Source organism: Ceratosolen solmsi, unplaced genomic scaffold (assembly GCF_000503995.2).
Source record: "Ceratosolen solmsi marchali unplaced genomic scaffold, CerSol_1.0 scaffold10, whole genome shotgun sequence".
NCBI classification, from domain to species: domain Eukaryota; kingdom Metazoa; phylum Arthropoda; class Insecta; order Hymenoptera; family Agaonidae; genus Ceratosolen; species Ceratosolen solmsi.
In genome coordinates this window covers 21,020,740-21,040,257 of record NW_011948412.1, presented here as the reverse complement: position 1 = coordinate 21,040,257, position 19,518 = coordinate 21,020,740, and the positions used below count along the sequence as shown (strand labels likewise).

The 19,518-nt window shown below is 33.9% G+C and overlaps 3 protein-coding genes across 3 annotated transcripts; 1 reads left to right on the top strand and 2 right to left on the bottom strand.

Annotated features, from left to right (window-relative positions):
• Positions 1–56: 56 nt before the first annotated feature.
• Su(fu) (suppressor of fused) lies at positions 57–11,170 on the bottom strand. The gene is made up of 7 exons (XM_011499320.1): positions 10,869–11,170; positions 10,020–10,112; positions 3,080–3,395; positions 1,894–2,129; positions 1,282–1,503; positions 280–487; positions 57–130 (listed from the first exon to the last, which is right to left on the bottom strand). Exons 1-7 carry the CDS (start codon positions 11,006–11,008, stop codon positions 65–67), a joined length of 1,281 nt encoding a protein of 426 aa, XP_011497622.1. The 5' UTR covers positions 11,009–11,170; the 3' UTR covers positions 57–64.
• Positions 11,171–15,120: 3,950 nt separating this feature from the next.
• amrt (TM2 domain-containing protein 2 amaretto) lies at positions 15,121–16,025 on the top strand. Its single transcript, XM_011499297.1, has 3 exons — positions 15,121–15,292; positions 15,435–15,522; positions 15,600–16,025. Exons 1-3 carry the CDS (start codon positions 15,141–15,143, stop codon positions 15,927–15,929), a joined length of 570 nt encoding a protein of 189 aa, XP_011497599.1. The 5' UTR covers positions 15,121–15,140; the 3' UTR covers positions 15,930–16,025.
• eIF2Bbeta (eukaryotic translation initiation factor 2B subunit beta) lies at positions 15,848–19,185 on the bottom strand. The gene is made up of 7 exons (XM_011499309.1): positions 18,868–19,185; positions 18,684–18,770; positions 18,333–18,614; positions 17,959–18,115; positions 17,152–17,546; positions 16,558–16,632; positions 15,848–15,925 (listed from the first exon to the last, which is right to left on the bottom strand). The coding sequence occupies exons 1-6, from the start codon at positions 18,933–18,935 to the stop codon at positions 16,560–16,562; spliced, it is 1,062 nt and encodes a 353-aa protein (XP_011497611.1). The 5' UTR covers positions 18,936–19,185; the 3' UTR covers positions 15,848–15,925; positions 16,558–16,559.
• Positions 19,186–19,518: the final 333 nt, after the last annotated feature.

Here is a 19,518-nt window from a genome sequence, read left to right as displayed (position 1 = left end):
CGGTGTGCTCGCTTATATCCATTAATTTTTTATACTATACACCGTCTCAATTTCCGTATTTCAATTAATCATTGGCAATCGTGATGGCAAGCTTGTGTTCAGGCCAAGAAAATGTTCGCGGCAGTTGGAGCTGAAACATTTAAGTATACAAATTATTTAAGGCTCATCGTCTAAAGAGCATCAAATTCACTCAAATATCTTTAATATCTTTAAATATCTCAAAGATTTTTAATGAAATTAATATTCAAGTAGCGATTTTCATAGTATTATAAGAATTACATGTTCTGGGGTGCTCAAAATTTGAAACTCCTGAGCCATTGTTTCTGCAAGATCCTCAGGAAGCAGGACTTGTAACCAGGGTCCTTGTACGACATAAGGCCTTTCTCTCGACACTAGTGTACCAGTAACTGACGGGGCCACTATTGTTACTGCTGTATGTGATAGTATCGACTTAAATGTGAAATGTCTTCCATGCATTACTCTGCCTCTGAAAAATAAAAAATGTAATGAAATTACACGTTATAGTTTCACACTTTGTCATTGCAATAAAAACTTTAATATAAAATTATAGCCTTAAGTAGATAAGAGACGAGCAGCTTTATTTGATTAATTTTTTTTCTTCCTTTTGCTATTAATTAATTAATTGATTTTATTATTATTATTATTATTATTATTATTATTATTCTGAAACAAGCGAAAACCAATATCCGACATTATATCGTTCATAGTATTTTTGTACTATTTTTTTAAACTTTCATACGCCAATTTTAATTTACTTGATTATATAACGAAGAAAGGCGATAATGAAATGTTGATTTTTTTGAACGTCAATTATTCCATTTGTTAAACATTTAATAATATTATGTATAAACATCTAAATATAATGATGCAGCATAACAAATTTCCGTGTTAAGATATTTTAAAATTTTCTAAAATTGAACATAATTCTTGGCTGTAAAAACGGTATTCAAAACTTTAATAATGCTTTCTACGAATTACAATTTTTTAATGCAACTTCCACATTAATGTTTTGAATCGACCATTGCTATCTAAGCAATTGGCCATGATACTTCATCCATACAAACTGCTCATCGTGTGCATGTATAACATCTTTGCAAAATAAGTTTTCGATGCTTTTATCTTTGTATGGCATTCATTGGAAAACGTTGCATTTGAATTATTATACAATTTAGCACTTTGGCCAGTAGCACATTAATTATAATGCTTCGAGTGAAGTTTAATGCACAACTAGTAAGATAGATGATTTATATATGTACTAACTTTATCGCTAAAGGCAATAAACTTCCTGCTTCTAAATTAAAAGTGAGATGAAGCCCAAGAAGTGGTTTGATTCCATTGTCTTCAGGAATATTTGCATCTTGGTCGCAAGGCGATAATCTTTCCGACTTGATGGTTGGTTTTATATCCAGCTCTTCTTCGTCCGAATCGTCTCTTCTCTCGCGATATTTTTCTGTACTTTTTTCGCCGCACATTTGGACCCACCTACATTACATTAAATTACATTAAAAATTTAAATACAAAAATTACAAACTACAAAAAATATTTAATCAGAAAGTGCACGAAATTTATGAGCGAAATAGCTCGTATTGATTGTTCCGGATTCGAGTTCTTTATAAAAATACATCGAGGAATGTGAACGCTGCACGAATATTCGTTTTTTTCCGCGAGAATATTAATATTCAACGACCGGGCATTTATCGTTCTTAAATTATCATTGTGATCCCCCATGCTCATTCAATCCAGTCAAATTAAATTCTTCCGACTCCAACGTTGATAAAAACGTCACCCATTTTGAACAAAAATCGAAACCGATGCTTCATCGGCATCAAATCTAGCAACGCCTTACCCTACACATTTAATTATATAGCTCACCAACACTTGGCCGACACGCCACTGAGATTAGATCCCTCTCTCTCGATGCCGCCCTGAATTTTCTCGGCTATCGAAGGATCCTCCTCCATGACGGAATTAATGCGTCTCATGTCCGTGACAAGCCATGAGCCACAGCCCCTCGTGGTCTTTAAGAGGTTGATGACACCGAGTCCGTTCCAGTGTTGAGCAGCCTGCAGCTCCTCGGACGTCACGCCCACAATTTGCACAAACGATACCTACCGACGACAGCATCTATTAGGATTAGCCAGAGCACGCAGTTTTCTTGTTTTAAGCTACTCGCGAGACTCGGGGTTGCGGTCTTCTCGAGAATTCAGGCTCTGAACGCGGCAATCGATCGACGAAGCACGTCAACGATAGTGTTCCCAACAATTGACAAATTTATGTTTAATTACTGATGTTCTTTTTTACGCAACACCTCACGTATATATAATTAGCCACGGATTCTCAACGAACTTTACGAAAAATATATCCGAGCTTCGAGTTCTTTTGTACGCTTCTTTAATACGTCATTCTTATCTTTGGCGTATTATTTTAACGTTGTAACAAAGGCAACGTTTAAATTGAGTAAAGTTGTATGACCCGCGATCACTTTCGCGTCTAAGTGATCAAACGATAGATTTCCGATGCCGTAGTGAAAATAAATAACCAAACGTATGAGCTCCTTCTAAGCTTGGAAAATGATTCCCTTAACGTAAGACGATACCCTTAAAATAACTCTGGATTAAAACCGGCATCGTAGACATCCTCTTCTCACAAAAACAAAAAACCGCACTATGTAAAAACAAAAAAATTCCATTTGGAACTTTGGAAATTCGATAGAAAGTGTCAGTATGGCTTCTCATATAACAAATCAATCTATACAATCTATAAATATTTAATGGCCCTGTTTATGCAGCGAGTCTTACATCTCATTATTAAAACGTTAAATTTAGCGAATTGAGAATGGCTTTAAAAAAAATCAGGCTATAATTAATTATAAGCGGTACAAAAAGAAGGTAACAAATATAATTCAACAACAACTACTACTACTAGCACCACTACTATTATTACTAATTGTTCTTAATGTTCCCATTTTTATTTATTTATTTATTTTTTGTTAATTGTAATAATAAGTTTAGCTTGCAAAATTGTCTTGGTAATATCTTGCCGGTTCCAAAGTACTGACCTCACCGTGTGGTGTGGCCGCGGAGGCCGGCAACTGTGGATCCCGGCCCATGAGTATCTGCGTGATGCGCCCGGGACCGGGTCCGCCGTCGAGGGGTGCGTGCCAGGACACGTGGTCCCCGGGCATGAGCATGTTTCCGGAGTTGAAGACGTACTTGGCGAGCTGCTGCATGACATTCGCCGGCCAGGTTGGCGGGCTCGTTTCGCCACGTTCGCGCACCAGGCGGAAGGTAAGCTCGAAGCCGAAGCCACTGGGACGCCCAGGACCGCTTCGCGGGTGTAGACGGCCATCCCCGTGAAGGTCCGAGAGTCCAAGACTGTTGGCAGTTATTAGATGAGTGACGTTAAAGGGGTGCGGGTAGGAGTTAGGGGGCTCTCGGCAGCACGATCCTTTTACGCGGCGCTCAAATTGCTTTCTAGGAAGTAGGCATGATTTTCGGATATTTCATAGACAAAGGGACGACCTTCTTCTACCGCTTCTTAGCGTCAGCCAGCCGAGCATTTGCATTTCGAGGCGAATGAGAAATAGAATTACGCGTCGATATTACTCTACGTTTGCAATTTTCGTGAATTAATAGCTGTATTCTCCAATTGCGCCGTTTAGATGTTGTTTCAGATTCAATGTCACAGGAAATCCGTCGATTTAACAAAGAATACCAAACTTGCACTTACTTGCTTTCGTCAAAGTAAAGGTAAATGTGCACATCCACAAAGGTATTTATTAAACAAGATAAGCGTCAATTAAACATCCCCGCAACATTGATTTAGTAAAATCGTTTGAGCCCGAATAATTCACGCTCTACTAATGTTTGTCAAAAAGGACTTTTTATTATACGTTGGCTAGTAACGATACTCCAGTGCGATGCTCGACTAAAAAGGCGTCTCAAGGCTTCAACAGGCATTCCAAAGTTTGAAGTGACAATATATTCATTGTAGTGCTTAATACTTGAGCTAAAATTAAGCGACCATATTTTATTTAGAGAGCTAAACTCGGAGAGGGGAGTCGCTTGGTGATTCACAAGGGGCCACTTGTTCGAGGCCGATCCTTGGACAACGAGCACTGGCCGAGCTAATACACAAACTAAAATTCGGCGAAATGAATTTCCCGTTAAATTGAGTACCCCGGGAACCACGTTTGCTATCCATTGCATTTCTCGATAGTGTAATTGCGCGCTTCTCTATATAGCAAAATCACAGCTGCTCCTTTGCTTCGGTGTCTCGCGAGTACACAAAGGCTGTCTCGTGGATATAAGGCGTCTTTGGGAAAAAGAAGACAAGAGCACGTGTATTTTCGTTCGCTAGGGGCCGTAGCTCGGAAAAAAGGGGAAGTACAAGGCGAAGAAGAAATCTCTATTTCCGGTCTTTGCCCTTTAAAAAGATGCGCTTTTTATTCGGCTATGCTTGCACACGCCGCAGTTATAATTAGACTTTGCGAGACAGCTGCTACAAGTTTGCGATGAAAACAGAAGGGCGGGAGGAAGGGGGAGAGGACACGGGAAAGCGACACCAGACCGAATTTAATAGTATGTTGGATGAATGAAGCGAGTGAGAGCAGAAAAGGTGCGCCGTTACGATATCGCATGACGATAAAACTATTGATAAATCGTGAAAAGAGAATGACAAAACGCCATATACCATAACTATGTGCAATTTATATACATTGATATATTTTGAGCCTTTTCTTTATTTCACATTTCAGTGCTCATATTTTGAAAGTGTGTGAGCATTTTTCTTTTCGTTTTAATAGCGTATATTTAATCAATGGGTAAGCAAACAATTATTATTTCAATCGATCGAGATTTTCCGTTAAACGCAGATATTTATTGAAAATTTATTTTAAACAATGAAAAATCAATCTTCGGTAGATAAAACGAAAAGTAAAATATAGGCAACTAAATTGTAAAAGAATACAAAGGATCGATTATCAATGAGCTGTTCTTTGCATTACAACTTCTTTTCTGTAACAAAGTCATTCTATAATACTTTTTATAGTATAAGAAATAGTACGATGAAAGTATCCAGCAATTTGTTTTCACAACAAACTAGACTACTCAAACCTTCACTATAAACGCGCTAATGCTCGGTGTTTAACATCTTTATGTTATTAAAACTATATATAGTGAATATAACAGTTCGATCAATTACGAAGATCCCACTTAAATAATCTACAGAGAAGCAAAACAAAAGAAAGCAAGGCGAGTTCTTTTATCGAATAACAATTGGCATATATTTCTAATTAAAAAGTGCCTTTTTACTTATAAGCCATTAAAATATAAAAAAACTCATATAAAACATTTTATTAATAGTTAATAAATTAATAAAAATTACTTGTTATAGTGTTCGTGAGAGTATGTCGAATCTTTGTTTATGATATTATTCGATTATTATTTAGTGGGCAAACGTACCAACTTACTAATAAGACAACCAATTTTGTATGTATCATTAGAATTAAATATGCATTTCTTAATAAATGTAGTAAAATTAAAAATAAATCATTGATATTTCGTAATGGATCGTCAATTTTCTCAAGTTTATTAAATTTTTTGCAAATGTATTATTGGCTTAGGCACTTTGGTTGAAAGCGACATTATACGAAAACTATCGGTAGTGAATAATTGCATATTTCCGTTTCTTTTTTTTTTGAAGTACAGAGTATGACACAAAGTCGAAAAGTGACGCGCAACACTTTGATGCTATAGGCCAGTGAGGAAAACTTCCAGCCAATCCAATCTTCAGAGTGTGCAAAGCCGCATTGTTACCGAGGCAGTGGTTCATAAAATTTTTATGGTGCGCAGATGAGTGGGAAGGCGATTGGTTCTCGTATTTTCTGACAGTTTCCTTTTATATGTTTGATGCAGAGAAAAGATGTTTTGGAGAGTAAAGTGCATTTGGACGGTGGGCGAAAGTGGGCTATTTTACGAAAGTTTGAAAGGAAATTTTTTCAATTTTGTTATCATTACGCTTTTTAAGTATTCAGATTCTATACGTTGTAGCGTTCATATTTTATAATCTACTCATTAATACTAAATATCAAATGGAGTTAGCAAGTGGAAATAATATTAGAACATTTAGGGAATGTCTATCCGTGGTAAGTTTTGACTTATTCTCGAAAATTCATTGGACGAAGACAACTATCTCGCGCAAATTTTATAATAATGAATTTGTTAATAAGTATATTTATGTCTTTGGTCTTAATGTTGACTGGAATAATTAATCTTTATAATTTTGCTATATTCTCAAACCATTTATTAATATATTAGATAAAATAGTTACGATAATTAAACATAGCTGTAAAGCAAATTTGAAAGAGCATAGTTTTTACGGTATCTATTATGAAAAGAAAGTTTCTCCATACATGATTCCGAGTAAGGATTTATTTAATGCAACTGTCTCACTTAAGGATATTTAACATGTTCATCGTGACGAATTACAAGCCCAATCTCCATGTAACCCAAGTCATTGCATGTAACTCAACGCATAAATAAAGAAAAAAATTAATGCGGCAAATGCTTAAGAAGCACTCGATGGAAATTCCGGGTGAGTAGGGACGTAGGATGGAAAACCAAACACGTGAGGAGAACCATAAGTTACTCGAGGTTTTCACAGTGCGTATATATATATATATATATATATATATATATATATATATATATATATATATGGTGGCTTGTAACGCAATTTCCCGCGACTCTCCTCCGCTACCCTTCGCATACACAAACGCTCTTTATTCTTCAAAACTTTTTTTTCCCTCCTTCGTAGCGTAAATCTTTCATTTTCCTTCTACGAAGTTTCACAAATGGAGTAAGACGGATTCCTTTGCGTGCGACGTACAATCGAAAAAATTCCCTGTTCTGAGCGTCTAGAGGGACACGTTCGTGAAAAGGTCTTCTTTCTCTATATTCTGTGTAAAATTATTCACTTTAAAAAAATGTTTGCACTACAGATCAATTATATCTAACCGTTTAAGATTTAATTACAAAAGGGTGCTAGGAATAAGAAATATCCCGTTGTTCTTAAATTAAGAGAAATAAAAAAATTGAACGAAAGCCGAGAATAAAGAGAGAATACCCTTGCGGTTTGCATAATCTCAAATCACAATAAATCCGCAATTCGCGTTAAGTCGTATTAAAACTTCTGATAATTTTGGCATTTCCCGTTCATTTCGTACAACGTTATTGCCCATTATCGGGATTATACAATTACATATAATAAATAAATAACATTCAATAAAAAAGAACAAAAAAATTCATCCAAATTAGATTAATTGTAATAAGCCAGATCAAATTTTCTTTTCAGCTGATTTGACTTTAGAGTTGACAACGAACCGTTGCTTTTATAATTACGATGCTGATTAAATAAAGTACAAAAGGTATTTTACGAAATTTTCTTTTATATGATACCATATTGTTGTGTACAACGGCGGCTCTCGACATTTGTATTTTATGAGCAATAAACGCAATGTCATTGCCATTGCTGAATTATTCATTCGCAAGAGTTTCGAACTATTGGCCATAAGGTAGGATACTTTGGTGAAATGAAATCTGCAATATCTCGAATGCGTGCGAGCGTTGTGAATTAAAAACAAAGGAAGAAGGAGAAACGCTGCAGACACGAACGCAAGATGGTAAATTGCGTCTATATTATATTGTGAAAATGGTGCCCTGGACGCGTATAATCACGTATCAATTTGCCTTTATTATTCTTCCGTGGTAATATAAAGCTGTGCATAAATGAAGAAGTAGAAACGAGAGATGCGGAGAGCGAGGTGCGATAGTTAATAACATCTCTGATTCAAAAGGAGGAGGAGAAACGCTTTTGTTCTATCTCAACCGCCATCTGGGCGCCTTATTATTTATTGTATTCTTTTAATGCTTTTAAAGCTCAAACAATCTAACAAGTGCCAATAATTAATACGAGGTGTAGTCTACTTTGCGTGGAGAACAAGGGGATAACGACGCTAAGAGTGTCCCTCGTTCATCCATTAAAAGCATATTATACGTGAGTAATCGCTTACTATTCTCGGAAATCTAAAATCGTCCCTGGGAAATTACACTTAAGAACGAAGGATGGGGTTTCGCGCAGTAACGGCTAATTCTGTGATATTTCAAAACGGTCAATATTATTACTATACAATGTTTTTATACTGTCTGTTGGTTTTTACGTGCGCTAATCCTGCTTTTATTTGGCGAAAAGCCTTTTTGCTGATTCGACGTGAAATGTACTTTTGGTTGGTATTATTTTCGCATCGTAATTCGAGGCGATGAGACCGACTCGGTTTTTCTGCTAAACTTTCCTACGTACATTTTCAATTCTTAGCCGGTGAAATTAGTAATTATTTTAAATAATTTTATCGAGCATTGTTCATCCCTTAACAACACCACGAACATCATTAACGATTAGTGAGAATGATGGACAAAATAATAATAACCCTAACTTCGTATATTCTTGTACCTTGGGACTTTAGCAACTTTAAAAGAAAAAAAAATTTATAATAATCTTCATAATATTTCTTCAACGTCATAAAAGTAATATAATTCACATTCTTAATAATATAATTATATTTATTATTAATTTATTTCAAATATTATGTGCGATTTGACATTTATATCTTTAAAATATAATGGATAACATTGTTAGATTTAATTTTTTCCATTATTAAGTATTTTTTATTAAGTGGAAACTTTAATTTACTGTATGATTGCAATATGAAATTTCAAAATTTCCGGACACTATTATCTACATTATTGAAAGATCGGTAAGTTTCAACATTGCATTTCAAATACGCTATAGTTGTTATCATTAAATTGTTGCTTTTTTTATTCACTTATGCCATTTAATTTCATTGAATTACTTCGTGAATAGTAATATTGAAAACAAAATATAATATGCCTCCACCGGTGTGTCAATAGCGATTTTATGTATCAGAGGAATACACAATATTCTGCAAATGTCTCTATTTGTTATTAATCTCAATATTATTTATCGATAGTTCAATTATTATCTGCTTTTAAACAAATCAATTGTTTGGATATGCAAGTAATGTAGCTAGTATAGCCGCCGCACGAACCTAGAAATAATCCTACCGTTCAGAGCTTAAGCAGAGCTGTCGCTTTGTATTAAAGTATCGTAAATTCTATTAACATTAAAGACACGCACGCACGCGCGTATATGTCAACGATGCTTTTTCTTTTTTTCTTTCTTTTTTTTGCCAACGGCCTGGCAAACTTCAATTGACAATGCATTATCGTAAGTTCGTAAGTTATGGTGCGTTAACTGCAAACTCCTCGAAAATTCGCCATAGCTTAAAAGCCCAAGGAACATAGGTCGTATCAAAAAATCTTTTGACGCTTGATCGCGCTCGGCATCTTCTTTTAAAGTCCCCCCCGACAACATCATGTCGAACAAAGGGCCTTAGTGCACCGTAACTTTCGTAAATCTATCCGCTAAAAAGGCAGCACGAGATAATAAGAATCGCTTCGCCTCCCTTCGCGAATTCGATCTTCGGAAAGTTGCCGCCTTCTTCGCTCCATCCATCCCGGCATTAGAAATCCGCTCCAAGTACATTCGATGGCTGTGTGCAAGGAACTATCATCGTAATCGCTTACCTCCTTACACTACACGACATAACACGACAAGACGATTAAAAGTTTCGCTTATTAATTACGTGGGATAAGCCTTTGGAACGAAGCTGCAAATGTTGCAATCAAGATGAGTCTGCAGTCGAGTGGCTACGACCGTGCACATTTAAGCGCTCCCCATTAAACTCACTCGGGACGACTATTTACCAACGATATCCTCCTCGGCCCCTCGCGCGACCCGAGTCCGCCGAATGGCTCTCGGGATTATTAAATTCGAGGTAAGTTCGCGCACTAGGTCGACTACTTTCACTGCGAGGAAAGTTGTTTTGCCCGGTGACTCCATGACATATCAACCTGACGTACCTGATGTAGTGCCAATGTGGGGGAACACCGAGCTCTGGGCAACCCGGATTCTCGTACATGCTGATGTAGTCCAGGGGATCGGGACCACCCAACCTGAGGACAGACAAAAGTCGGCTACGTTAGTACGTCGTTTGACAGCAATGGGTGCTTCAATCAGATACTCGGGACTTCCGCTCTCGAGGCTCCTTACGCTTAAAGGGACGCGACCAATCTCCAGGATTTCAAGGACTCGCGTCTCCGCGGACTCAGAAAACGCTGCGAATTGTGGATACCTCGAGCCACCTTCTCCGGGGTTACGTTCACTCGCTCGGGCCCGAGGTTTATTCTGTCTTGCACACACAACGAGAAACCAAGTTATACCAAGCGAATGTCGCTTTAAACTGTCACTCAAAGATAACACGGGACTCTCGGGGGCCTGGAGAAGATTTGGTCGCGGAGACGCCTCCTGGCCTTGCCGTCATCGTGCACTCTCTCTCTCTCTCTCTTACTGTTTTTATCTCAGCCGCGACGGTTTATCCCGGGTCGATTTCTCAATGCCCATGCCGCTGGGGTTCCGTGACACGACGTAAACGTTCGCGGCGCCGCTCTTTTGCCACTGGTAATGGCATATCGTGGACTACGACACGTGGTGCCCGAGTTGCGTCGTAGGCGCTGAGCCTCCACCCCGAGTATTGTAAAGTCGTCGTCGTCATCGTCATTGTCGCTATTATAGTACGCAAAGAGCCTAGCCTAACTTGCCAAGTCTGCCGAACAAAGATGTGGGAAGGTAGAGGGAGAGGGGAGGTTTAAGCAAGTCCTGGGGCCCGAGACAGTTACGGGGACGACGAATCCAGGGCACGGAATACGCACCAATACTTGAGGATGGCCGTGACGGTGAGGGGATTGCCCTGCTCCGGGTAGACGTCCCTGCAGAGCGCGTGGAGGGCGTCGAGGCCAAGGGCCCGGATGTTCGGGCTGTGCTCCACCCGCTCCCTCATGCTGCCGTACATCGGGGGACGTCCCGGATGCCTCTTCGGAGCTCTTAACCTAGACGATGCGGTGACGGGGACGGATATCTTAGTGAGCCGAGGCACGCTAGCGCGGACTGCTGGCGCGACTGTCGTCACTCGTCGCTCTCGGCGGTGCTCTCTTGCCTTCCTCCCTCGGCTATGGGGACGAGCGGCGCGCGCCGTTAGCGTCCGATTGGCGTCCTTAGGAGGCGCGCGTCCTCATCCCCCTCCACTCCACTTACAGCGGCAAATTCGAAAGTCCGACCGACGAATCGGGCGCTTAACCGTAAGTGGGCCCAGTGTTTACAAATCCGATTCTGCTCGCGATTTTTACGAGACGTGTCGTAAGTTTTCTAGCTTTTTGACAGAAAGTACATTTGTTGTTTGCAAATGCGTTGTATTATGGTTGAGTGGAAATACGAAAATCGGCGTTGGTATTGCTGTGGATTGCTAATTAGTTTAACAAAAACAACGCTTTCATTCGTTTCGTTGTTTATTGATTAGCTTTTATATAAAGCAGTAATGTGTGCTGCGCGTTTAAAAGGAAGTCGAGGTAGTGGTGATGTAATCGCGATTCAAGTCACGACTTTAAATAAGTAAATTTTTCGTTGATTTGCTGTTGATTGAAAGTCGCACCGAATTCTCCAGATTTCGTGATTGAATGATCACTTTTAGTCCAAAGTGCACTTAAATTATTACCTACTTTATTGCGTTCTATTAAAGTGACGAGTAATGAGAAAGAATGGATAAAATTACTTGCAATCTTGGAATCAATTTTGGAATAAATTTTTACATTAAATTAGCTACAGTTTATAAAAAAATATGTGGTAGAGATGCTTAATTATAATTTAATAAATTTACATTGATATACTTTTTATACGTCTTAAAAACGGGAGCAAAAAAGAATAGGAAAATGAAAGGACGAAGATGAAAAAAAATCATCATCCGTGTTAATGAAACTTTACATTTTTGATAACACGAATAAGTTAACCATTAGGCAATTTTACTTTACTCATTTATTCCAATTAAAAAATTTAGAAATGAAAGAAAAATTTTCGTGTTTACGAGAGCAGGGAAAAAACAACGATTGTTAATTAAAAAATGTCCTTAAGTGTTTGCTTACCCGCTCTTTCTTGTTCATGCTAGATAATAAACATTGCTAAAGTATTTCAGTAATGTGGTTTTAAAGTCCTTTACTTTTTGTTTTTTATTTTTTAATTTAATGCTAATGCGGACAGAAACCGGTTTTAGAATTCTTACACAAAATTATACAGCTCGTATATTAACATTTCTGGTCCTTCAAATCTCGTTCCTCTCAGTGTGCTGATTTACATGAAATTTTGCCTAATCCAATTTATTCTAAGTTTAATTTTTAATATTTATCATTTTTAATATTAAATATTTTACTTTGATTATTAAATTAGATATTATAATGTGACTATTATACACGCTTTAGTAATTTTCGATGTAATTTATTATATAACGGTTTTAATAAAGTCACATTTTATTGTAATTTTTTTTCATTTTTTTAACACGTATTAATTTAATTACAATATTACGTAATAATAATTTGTCCAAATAATATAATATAACGCCATTAATAGAACATTACCTTTTCCTTGCTTTTGTTTGTTCAGCAATTTAAAACTCTTGTTAGAAAAAGGAATTTTTCTTGAATTAAAGAAGTTGTAATTTTTTAACGGCGTTCTCTTAAAAATACCTTGTTATCATTTTATCTTATCTAAAGGATATTATTATACTCTTTCATCGTAATGCACTTAATAGAATACGACAATACGAGCTGAAGTGAATAAGGAGTTTAATAGTAACATATGTTACAAATTAAAATAACAAACAATAAACTGTTAATAAATATTCTATTCATTATTTATAATTTATTAAATTACACGAAGATGTATTTCTTCTATATAAACTAAGTTTTACGTAGGTAATACTACAAAAACTGTGTAATTAGTATTTTCAAGTTTTAAAAATGAATTTACTATAGCTCAATTTTGTATTGAACGCGGAGAATATGGACTGTATAACTTCTATCGTATTGTAATAATTTTTTTTTCTTAGAATGATATTTCACAAGGCTACGCTATCGCAATTGGCGAAGATTTGTGGATATTATAAGGCTTTGGTAATTGTACGTAGCAACTGATATTTCTACTTTTCTCACCTCTCTACAAGGTAAGTCGAATGCACCTATATCTGTGAGATACATTGATAATGACATACAGCAGGTATCAGCAGTAAGATATAAATAGTTGGAAAAGCTGTTGTAAGTTCGAACATGTAATAAACCTGCTCAGCATTAATTGCAAAGGAAATGTGGCAAGTATTCTCTCGTACAGAACCTTCCATTTATAACTGAGCTCCTTATTTTCGAAATGTTTAATTAATGTCAGGGAAATGTTAATACAACTGAATAAATGAGAACTTTTAATAAAGACTATATATGTATTTGAACATTTAACCTGTTTTAATTATTGTTGGTTTATCGGATAAATTGTCTTCGGGAATAGAAAATAGAGTGTTCAAATAAAAGTATCTACATTTACTTGTCTGTATTATTAATTAATTTTAGTATGTGGTTTCTTTGCGTAAAAATGATAAATCGATATAGAATCGATATTGAATATTAATAATACAAAAATCATTCAAATTAATATAAAAAAATGAATCCAATGTTTAAGTATTTGGAATCATGGTGAAAAAATAGTAAATGCTTTAAAAAGGTATCATGTTATTTGCTGGTATTAGATATATCGAACACTCATTATTTATAAAATACATTTATATTTATATTTATGATTTATGAATAAAGCAAAAATTAATTTTATAAGCACATTTATACAAAACATACTATAAATGAGTTTCCGAACGATCTAAGAAGGTAAAATTTTAATATAGTAAAAACAATGCATCAGTAGAAAAAATTTTATATTATTATTACTAACAATACACAAAATGAATAACTTATGTTTACGCCGCAAAAATTTTTCCAACTTTAAACATAAAACAAACGACAACATATGCGAATGAAGATTTTAAATTAATATTTAACGCTTTAACATAATTTTTTGTACATAATATTTTTTGTACAATTATAATGTTAATAAATAAAAAATAATATTACAAAAAATAATAATTTTTTTCATAGTATTCGGACAATAATATAAATTTATAATATATTTCGATAAAATAAAAATAAAAAAAAAATTCTTCCATTAAGAAATTGATTTGTAAAATAGGGCACCGAGAATAACAATACGACTCTATAAAATAGATTTTATGCTAGTGTGTACAACTTTTTAAAATTAAATAATTAATATAATTGTTTCAAATTAGGTTGAAATTTTCAAATTGGCCATCTATTCAAAAAGTCCAAGCGCATGGAAATATTATCCGTTGAGCTTGTAATTGATCGTTGAGTTCTATAGTTGATTAAAGAGAATGAACATGTCAATTAAAAATTGCTTATTAATAAAAGAGATATGATCGAAATAAGAAAATAGTTCAATTACTTATGAGTAAATAATATTATATGTGATCCTATATTAATTCTCAGTTACACACACCTGTTATTTACATTCGATCATTTAATAAACGTAGCATTGCGAATAATGTGTAGATTAGAGATAAACTGAGTTTTTAGTTTTGTTAATAAGATAGGCGCTTAAATAGAAAATAATTAATTATTTTAATTTCGACTACTTAGAAACACATCCAACGTAAGTTTCAATAAGAATGGAATAATGTACTTTGTAATCTATAAATAATCTTCACGCGTTTCCGGTTTCCAAGATATTTCAGCTGCGCTAGCAGACGTCATTTATCGACCAGTTATCGGCAATTCATAATATTATTTGTTTATTACATTGTGATTGAAGAAAAAAAAGCAATAATTAAGTAAACTAAATGCCTTTTAAATGTTGCTAAGAATTAACAGTATATATTAAGCGCAATAAATTGTTGGTAGCTAATTAAAGAAAAAAATATATATATGTGTTACGAGACAAAAGTATAAGTTATTTAAATATCAAGAGGTTATAATTGTGAAAGACCTGAAATCGTCTTGTTGAAGTATGCAATGTATTAATGAAACGATGCAGGAGATTTTGAAATGAGGTTTTTATTGATAATGAGTTGCGTGATTGCGCCAATCTTATTAGGTTCGTGTGATCGTCTTGCCCAGACAAATGTCAACAAGATCTTGGATTCTCAGCCAGAGTACAAGCACAAACCGGAAGGTCCACTCGTTCTCTGCAAGTTTCTGTAAGCCCCTTCTTTTTCTTCCTCTAATATGGATTATTTCCTTTATTTATAATAATCATAAATCAGTACCTAATAATAATATTAAACGATTATGTATTTACACAAAAAGGTTGGTATTAATTTTTATATTGATTTTTGATAGGCCAAAAGAATTTATAGAGTGTGATGATCCTATCGATCATAAGGGTAATAAAACTGCTAAGGAGGAGGTGCACATGGGTTGTGTTAAGGTAAAATTAATAAGTTTTAGTAATTATTAATTATTTTAATATATAATAGCTTTACTAAAATGAAATTTTTACTATAGTTTGGTGGTTCGAGGTACGAAGATGTTGAAAAAACAAAAGTCTTTTGTACTGTTTTGCCAGATATCGAATGCTATGGTAATAGAACATTTCTCAGAGAGGGTGTTCCTTGTATAAAGTACAGCGGACACTACTTCACAACTACACTACTATATAGTATATTGTTGGGCTTCCTCGGCATGGACCGATTTTGCCTTGGTCAGACGGGTACAGCAGTGGGTAAACTTTTGACTCTTGGTGGTATTGGTGTTTGGTGGGTTATAGATGTGATTCTACTGGTTACCAATTCTCTACAACCAGAGGATGGTAGTAATTGGAATCCTTATGTCTAGAATTACAATGCTTTTTAATTAAAAATACAATTTGAAAACGGCAGTATCATATTGGTTTTTGAATTCATTTAATTATTTAAATTTTGTAATTAAATGGCGTATTTAGATTTTTTTTATGATATAAACAATATGATATAAATAATTATAAATAATAATTATCCAAATTTTTAAACAAAGAAATAGAGCTTTTAATAATTACAGTTACTAGTATGATACAAAACAAAATATATGACTGAGATACATTAATGTAATTCAATAGATAATAACTATTATTATTCAACTAATTTATAACTAAACTATAAATCTATATATTATTTAAATAAAGAATTATTTTTGTAAATTTTTATGATAATCATATGTAAATGAAACTGAATATATGGTATATTGTAACTAAGGATTAGAAAAATCAAATTGTTTTTTTTTATTATATACAAAAATGTTGTTATATGGTTGTAAATATATATATATATATATATATATATATATATATATTACATTTAAATATCTATTGAATAGAATAAAAGAAAATAAAGGAAAAAAGTCTGTAAAAAATGTTGTAATATAATAATAAATTTTATCTTTAAAGATTAAGTATTTTTAATAATCTTTATACAACTCTTTAATTTACACTTATAATTCGTAATCATCTCGATGATAAAGTTCTCCCAACAGTCTATAGATATACGATGGGGCATTTCCTCCTCTGAAAAACAAATAATTATTTTAGTAAAAAATTATACCGTATAAATACAATGTTATATAAATTTGTTAAAATTTTAAATATCAGTATATATGAATTTGAAATGTAATGTTAAATAGTTTATTTTAGCATTCAATAATAATTTAAAATACTTCAAAAATAACATTTTTATCAGTGTTTAATACTAGTTTTTGTAATATTTTAGTTCTTTATGTCAATATGATAAAATAACAAAATTAATTGCGACATAATGACAGGAGATTTAATGAACCAGTCATATTTGAATGAAAAAAATATTGAATATAAAATATAATTAAAACACAAAATTAGCAATTAAAAAGTATTTATATTGATTATGACGAATGAATAATTGAAAATGACAACTATTCGAAAACTATTTAGACAATAGGAGTTTCCTTTCACAATCAAGTACAAATCAATCAACTATAAAATCAGAATCTATTTAAGGTACAAATAATTTCGAATAATTGAAATTTTAAAAGCAATGGGAACACAACTTACGTATTAGAGATAAAGAGGGTAACAAGATCTGGAGGTACATAATCAAAAACTGGATTATACGACTGGCTATTCTCCATTACAGCAGTGTTATTGGTACTAATCACACCCTGAAGGGGGGAGACATGCTTGTTGAAAGCATGTTGTTCATATAAGCAGAGATAGAGCGGAGACAACTTATATAAGGGTAAAAGCACCATTACTGGAACAGAGTAGTGTTTTGCAGCTTGCGCTACTGTATGTGAACCTGTCAGTGCTCTAAGGCCACCATTGGCCATAACTGTGTGTGTACCTATGATGACTTTGTTGACACGTGACATCATTGCAAAAATAGCTACATCCGAGATCAATGTTGTTTTTATGCAAGCCTTTGATAGATTTGCAGCCATTTCATGACCCTGAAAAGTTTCACAATGCCTTTTGTTTATACAATAAAATAATTGATGAAATAGTTAATATTGTTACTCGTTTTGTTAATATTTTACATAATCATACATTTAAGAATTTAAGACTTAAGAATTTATATATGCTTGTATAAATTATGTGCGACTTCATTTGAACAAGAGAGAGGTTATTTGCCAATGAAAAATTATTGGATAATTTTCTATTAATACATATTTTCTATTGGCAAAAAAATTAAATTGAATAATAAGATGAATTTGTAATATAATTTTTTGGGTGCATATATGGTTTTGATCAATTACCAAATTAGAGGATTTAATATATTATCTGTATATATAGATTTTTTTAACAAACGCACACATTTATATTATGGAAATTGAGAATTCTTTGAGAGATCTTAAATCTTACATCAAGAAATGGAGCACCTTCCGCTACAATGACTTCAAAAGTTCTTGTTTCTGCTGCTTTCTTGAAAAATTGTTCAACCGATCTAGATCTACCTAGTGTCATAATGATTTCATTAGAATGAATGTGTTCCGATGCTTGTTGAGTTATATTTTCGGCACTGTAAAAATCACACATTGTTTAATAACAGTACTATATAAATTTTGCATATTGAAATGCTGGGTTAAAATAAATTATAACTTTTATAGCATGATGAATTGAATAAGATTCTTAATTATATAAATTAAGTATGAATAAATAATTTCTAAGTAATAAAATTTCAACACTCAGAGAATAATAATAAATTTGATATTAATTTATAGCAACATCTTATTTACCATGTTTCTAGTTCTGTTTCAAATTCATTTATATGCTCTAATAGAGCAGATTTAAGAGAGGGGACAATTTTCATAAAATCCATATTCTGATCCCCTTCGGATGTCAGAATTTTATGTAACGATTCTTGAGGATCATTTTCATCGGTTTTATTCTTCAATTCCAAAGAATATTCTTCTCGTATAATTTGAAGTATCCTGCGAACCATATTTCCAATCGAGGCTTCTAATGGGGCAGCCTCGATTAAATGTTTTCCATTTAAAATAATAGTGTCCATTAAGTTTCTGAAAATAAAATTTACCGATATAATTCGAACGCAACATTCTATTTAATAACAACAAAACTTCACTTACTTTGCTCTGCTCCATTTCGTATTTGTTATAATATCCTTTAAAACATCAACGGTAGCGACCACGATTTCATAAGTACCCTTAGTATCACTAAGTACACAAAATATGTATTTTATCACAAAAAACCATTTTAATTGATAATTTACATTTACCTACGAAACAATGCTTTCTTCTTAAGATTACCTACCCATAGTTTATACTTTTGGCGAGATTTAAAACGCTTTCATGAATTTTATCGTCAGCCAATGAGACCATTTTCGCTGCATTACACAAAACTTATTACTTAACCTACTACTATACACTCAAAATTTAAAAAGACTTCAATATTTTACTTTTATCAATTATTACATTCAATTTTACTACATACGAAAATCTCCGATTCATTGGTCTAACTTAGAGTCATCCGAAACTAACGCTTCTGCTCAAAATTCAAGTGCTCAATTAATTAATGGGTCTGCTAAAAAATTTGTTGTTCTCGACATTGGAGGAGTACACTCTCAATGGTGTACTCGGAGCGCGAGGTACAAATTTTTTTAATCATAACATAACGATCATGACACGCACATCGCCAATAGAACAGAACCAATAGAGGTTGCAAACATTGTTTTTGAAAGTAGCATGGAATTTAAGCTCCCTTGGAGCTTATACGAGTATTACTTCCGTATCTCGGATTATTCCATATTTCGCAATATTTTATTTATGAAAACAGCCACTTCCTAGCTAAAAAGTAATTAACTATATAGTATTAAAATCTATATTGTCGATAGCGTGGGGTAATAAATTTGTATATCTTTAGTGCGTATGCAACGAGCGTGAAAATTAATTTTCTCGCCTACCG

Bases quoted from the DNA above. Each gene is read 5' to 3' on its own strand.
- eIF2Bbeta (XM_011499309.1), bottom strand. From the start codon at position 18,935: ATGGTCTCATTGGCTGACGATAAAATTCATGAAAGCGTTTTAAATCTC. The intron at 18,615-18,683 runs GTAAGTGAAGTT...TTTTATTTTCAG, and splicing joins ACGAAATGGAGCAGAGCAAA to AAACTTAATGGACACTATTA. The intron at 17,547-17,958 runs GTAAGATTTAAG...GAAACTTTTCAG, and splicing joins AAGGTGCTCCATTTCTTGAT to GGTCATGAAATGGCTGCAAA.
- amrt (XM_011499297.1), top strand. From the start codon at position 15,141: ATGAGGTTTTTATTGATAATGAGTTGCGTGATTGCGCCAATCTTATTA. The intron at 15,293-15,434 runs GTAAGCCCCTTC...GATTTTTGATAG, and splicing joins CTCGTTCTCTGCAAGTTTCT to GCCAAAAGAATTTATAGAGT. The intron at 15,523-15,599 runs GTAAAATTAATA...TTTTTACTATAG, and splicing joins TGCACATGGGTTGTGTTAAG to TTTGGTGGTTCGAGGTACGA.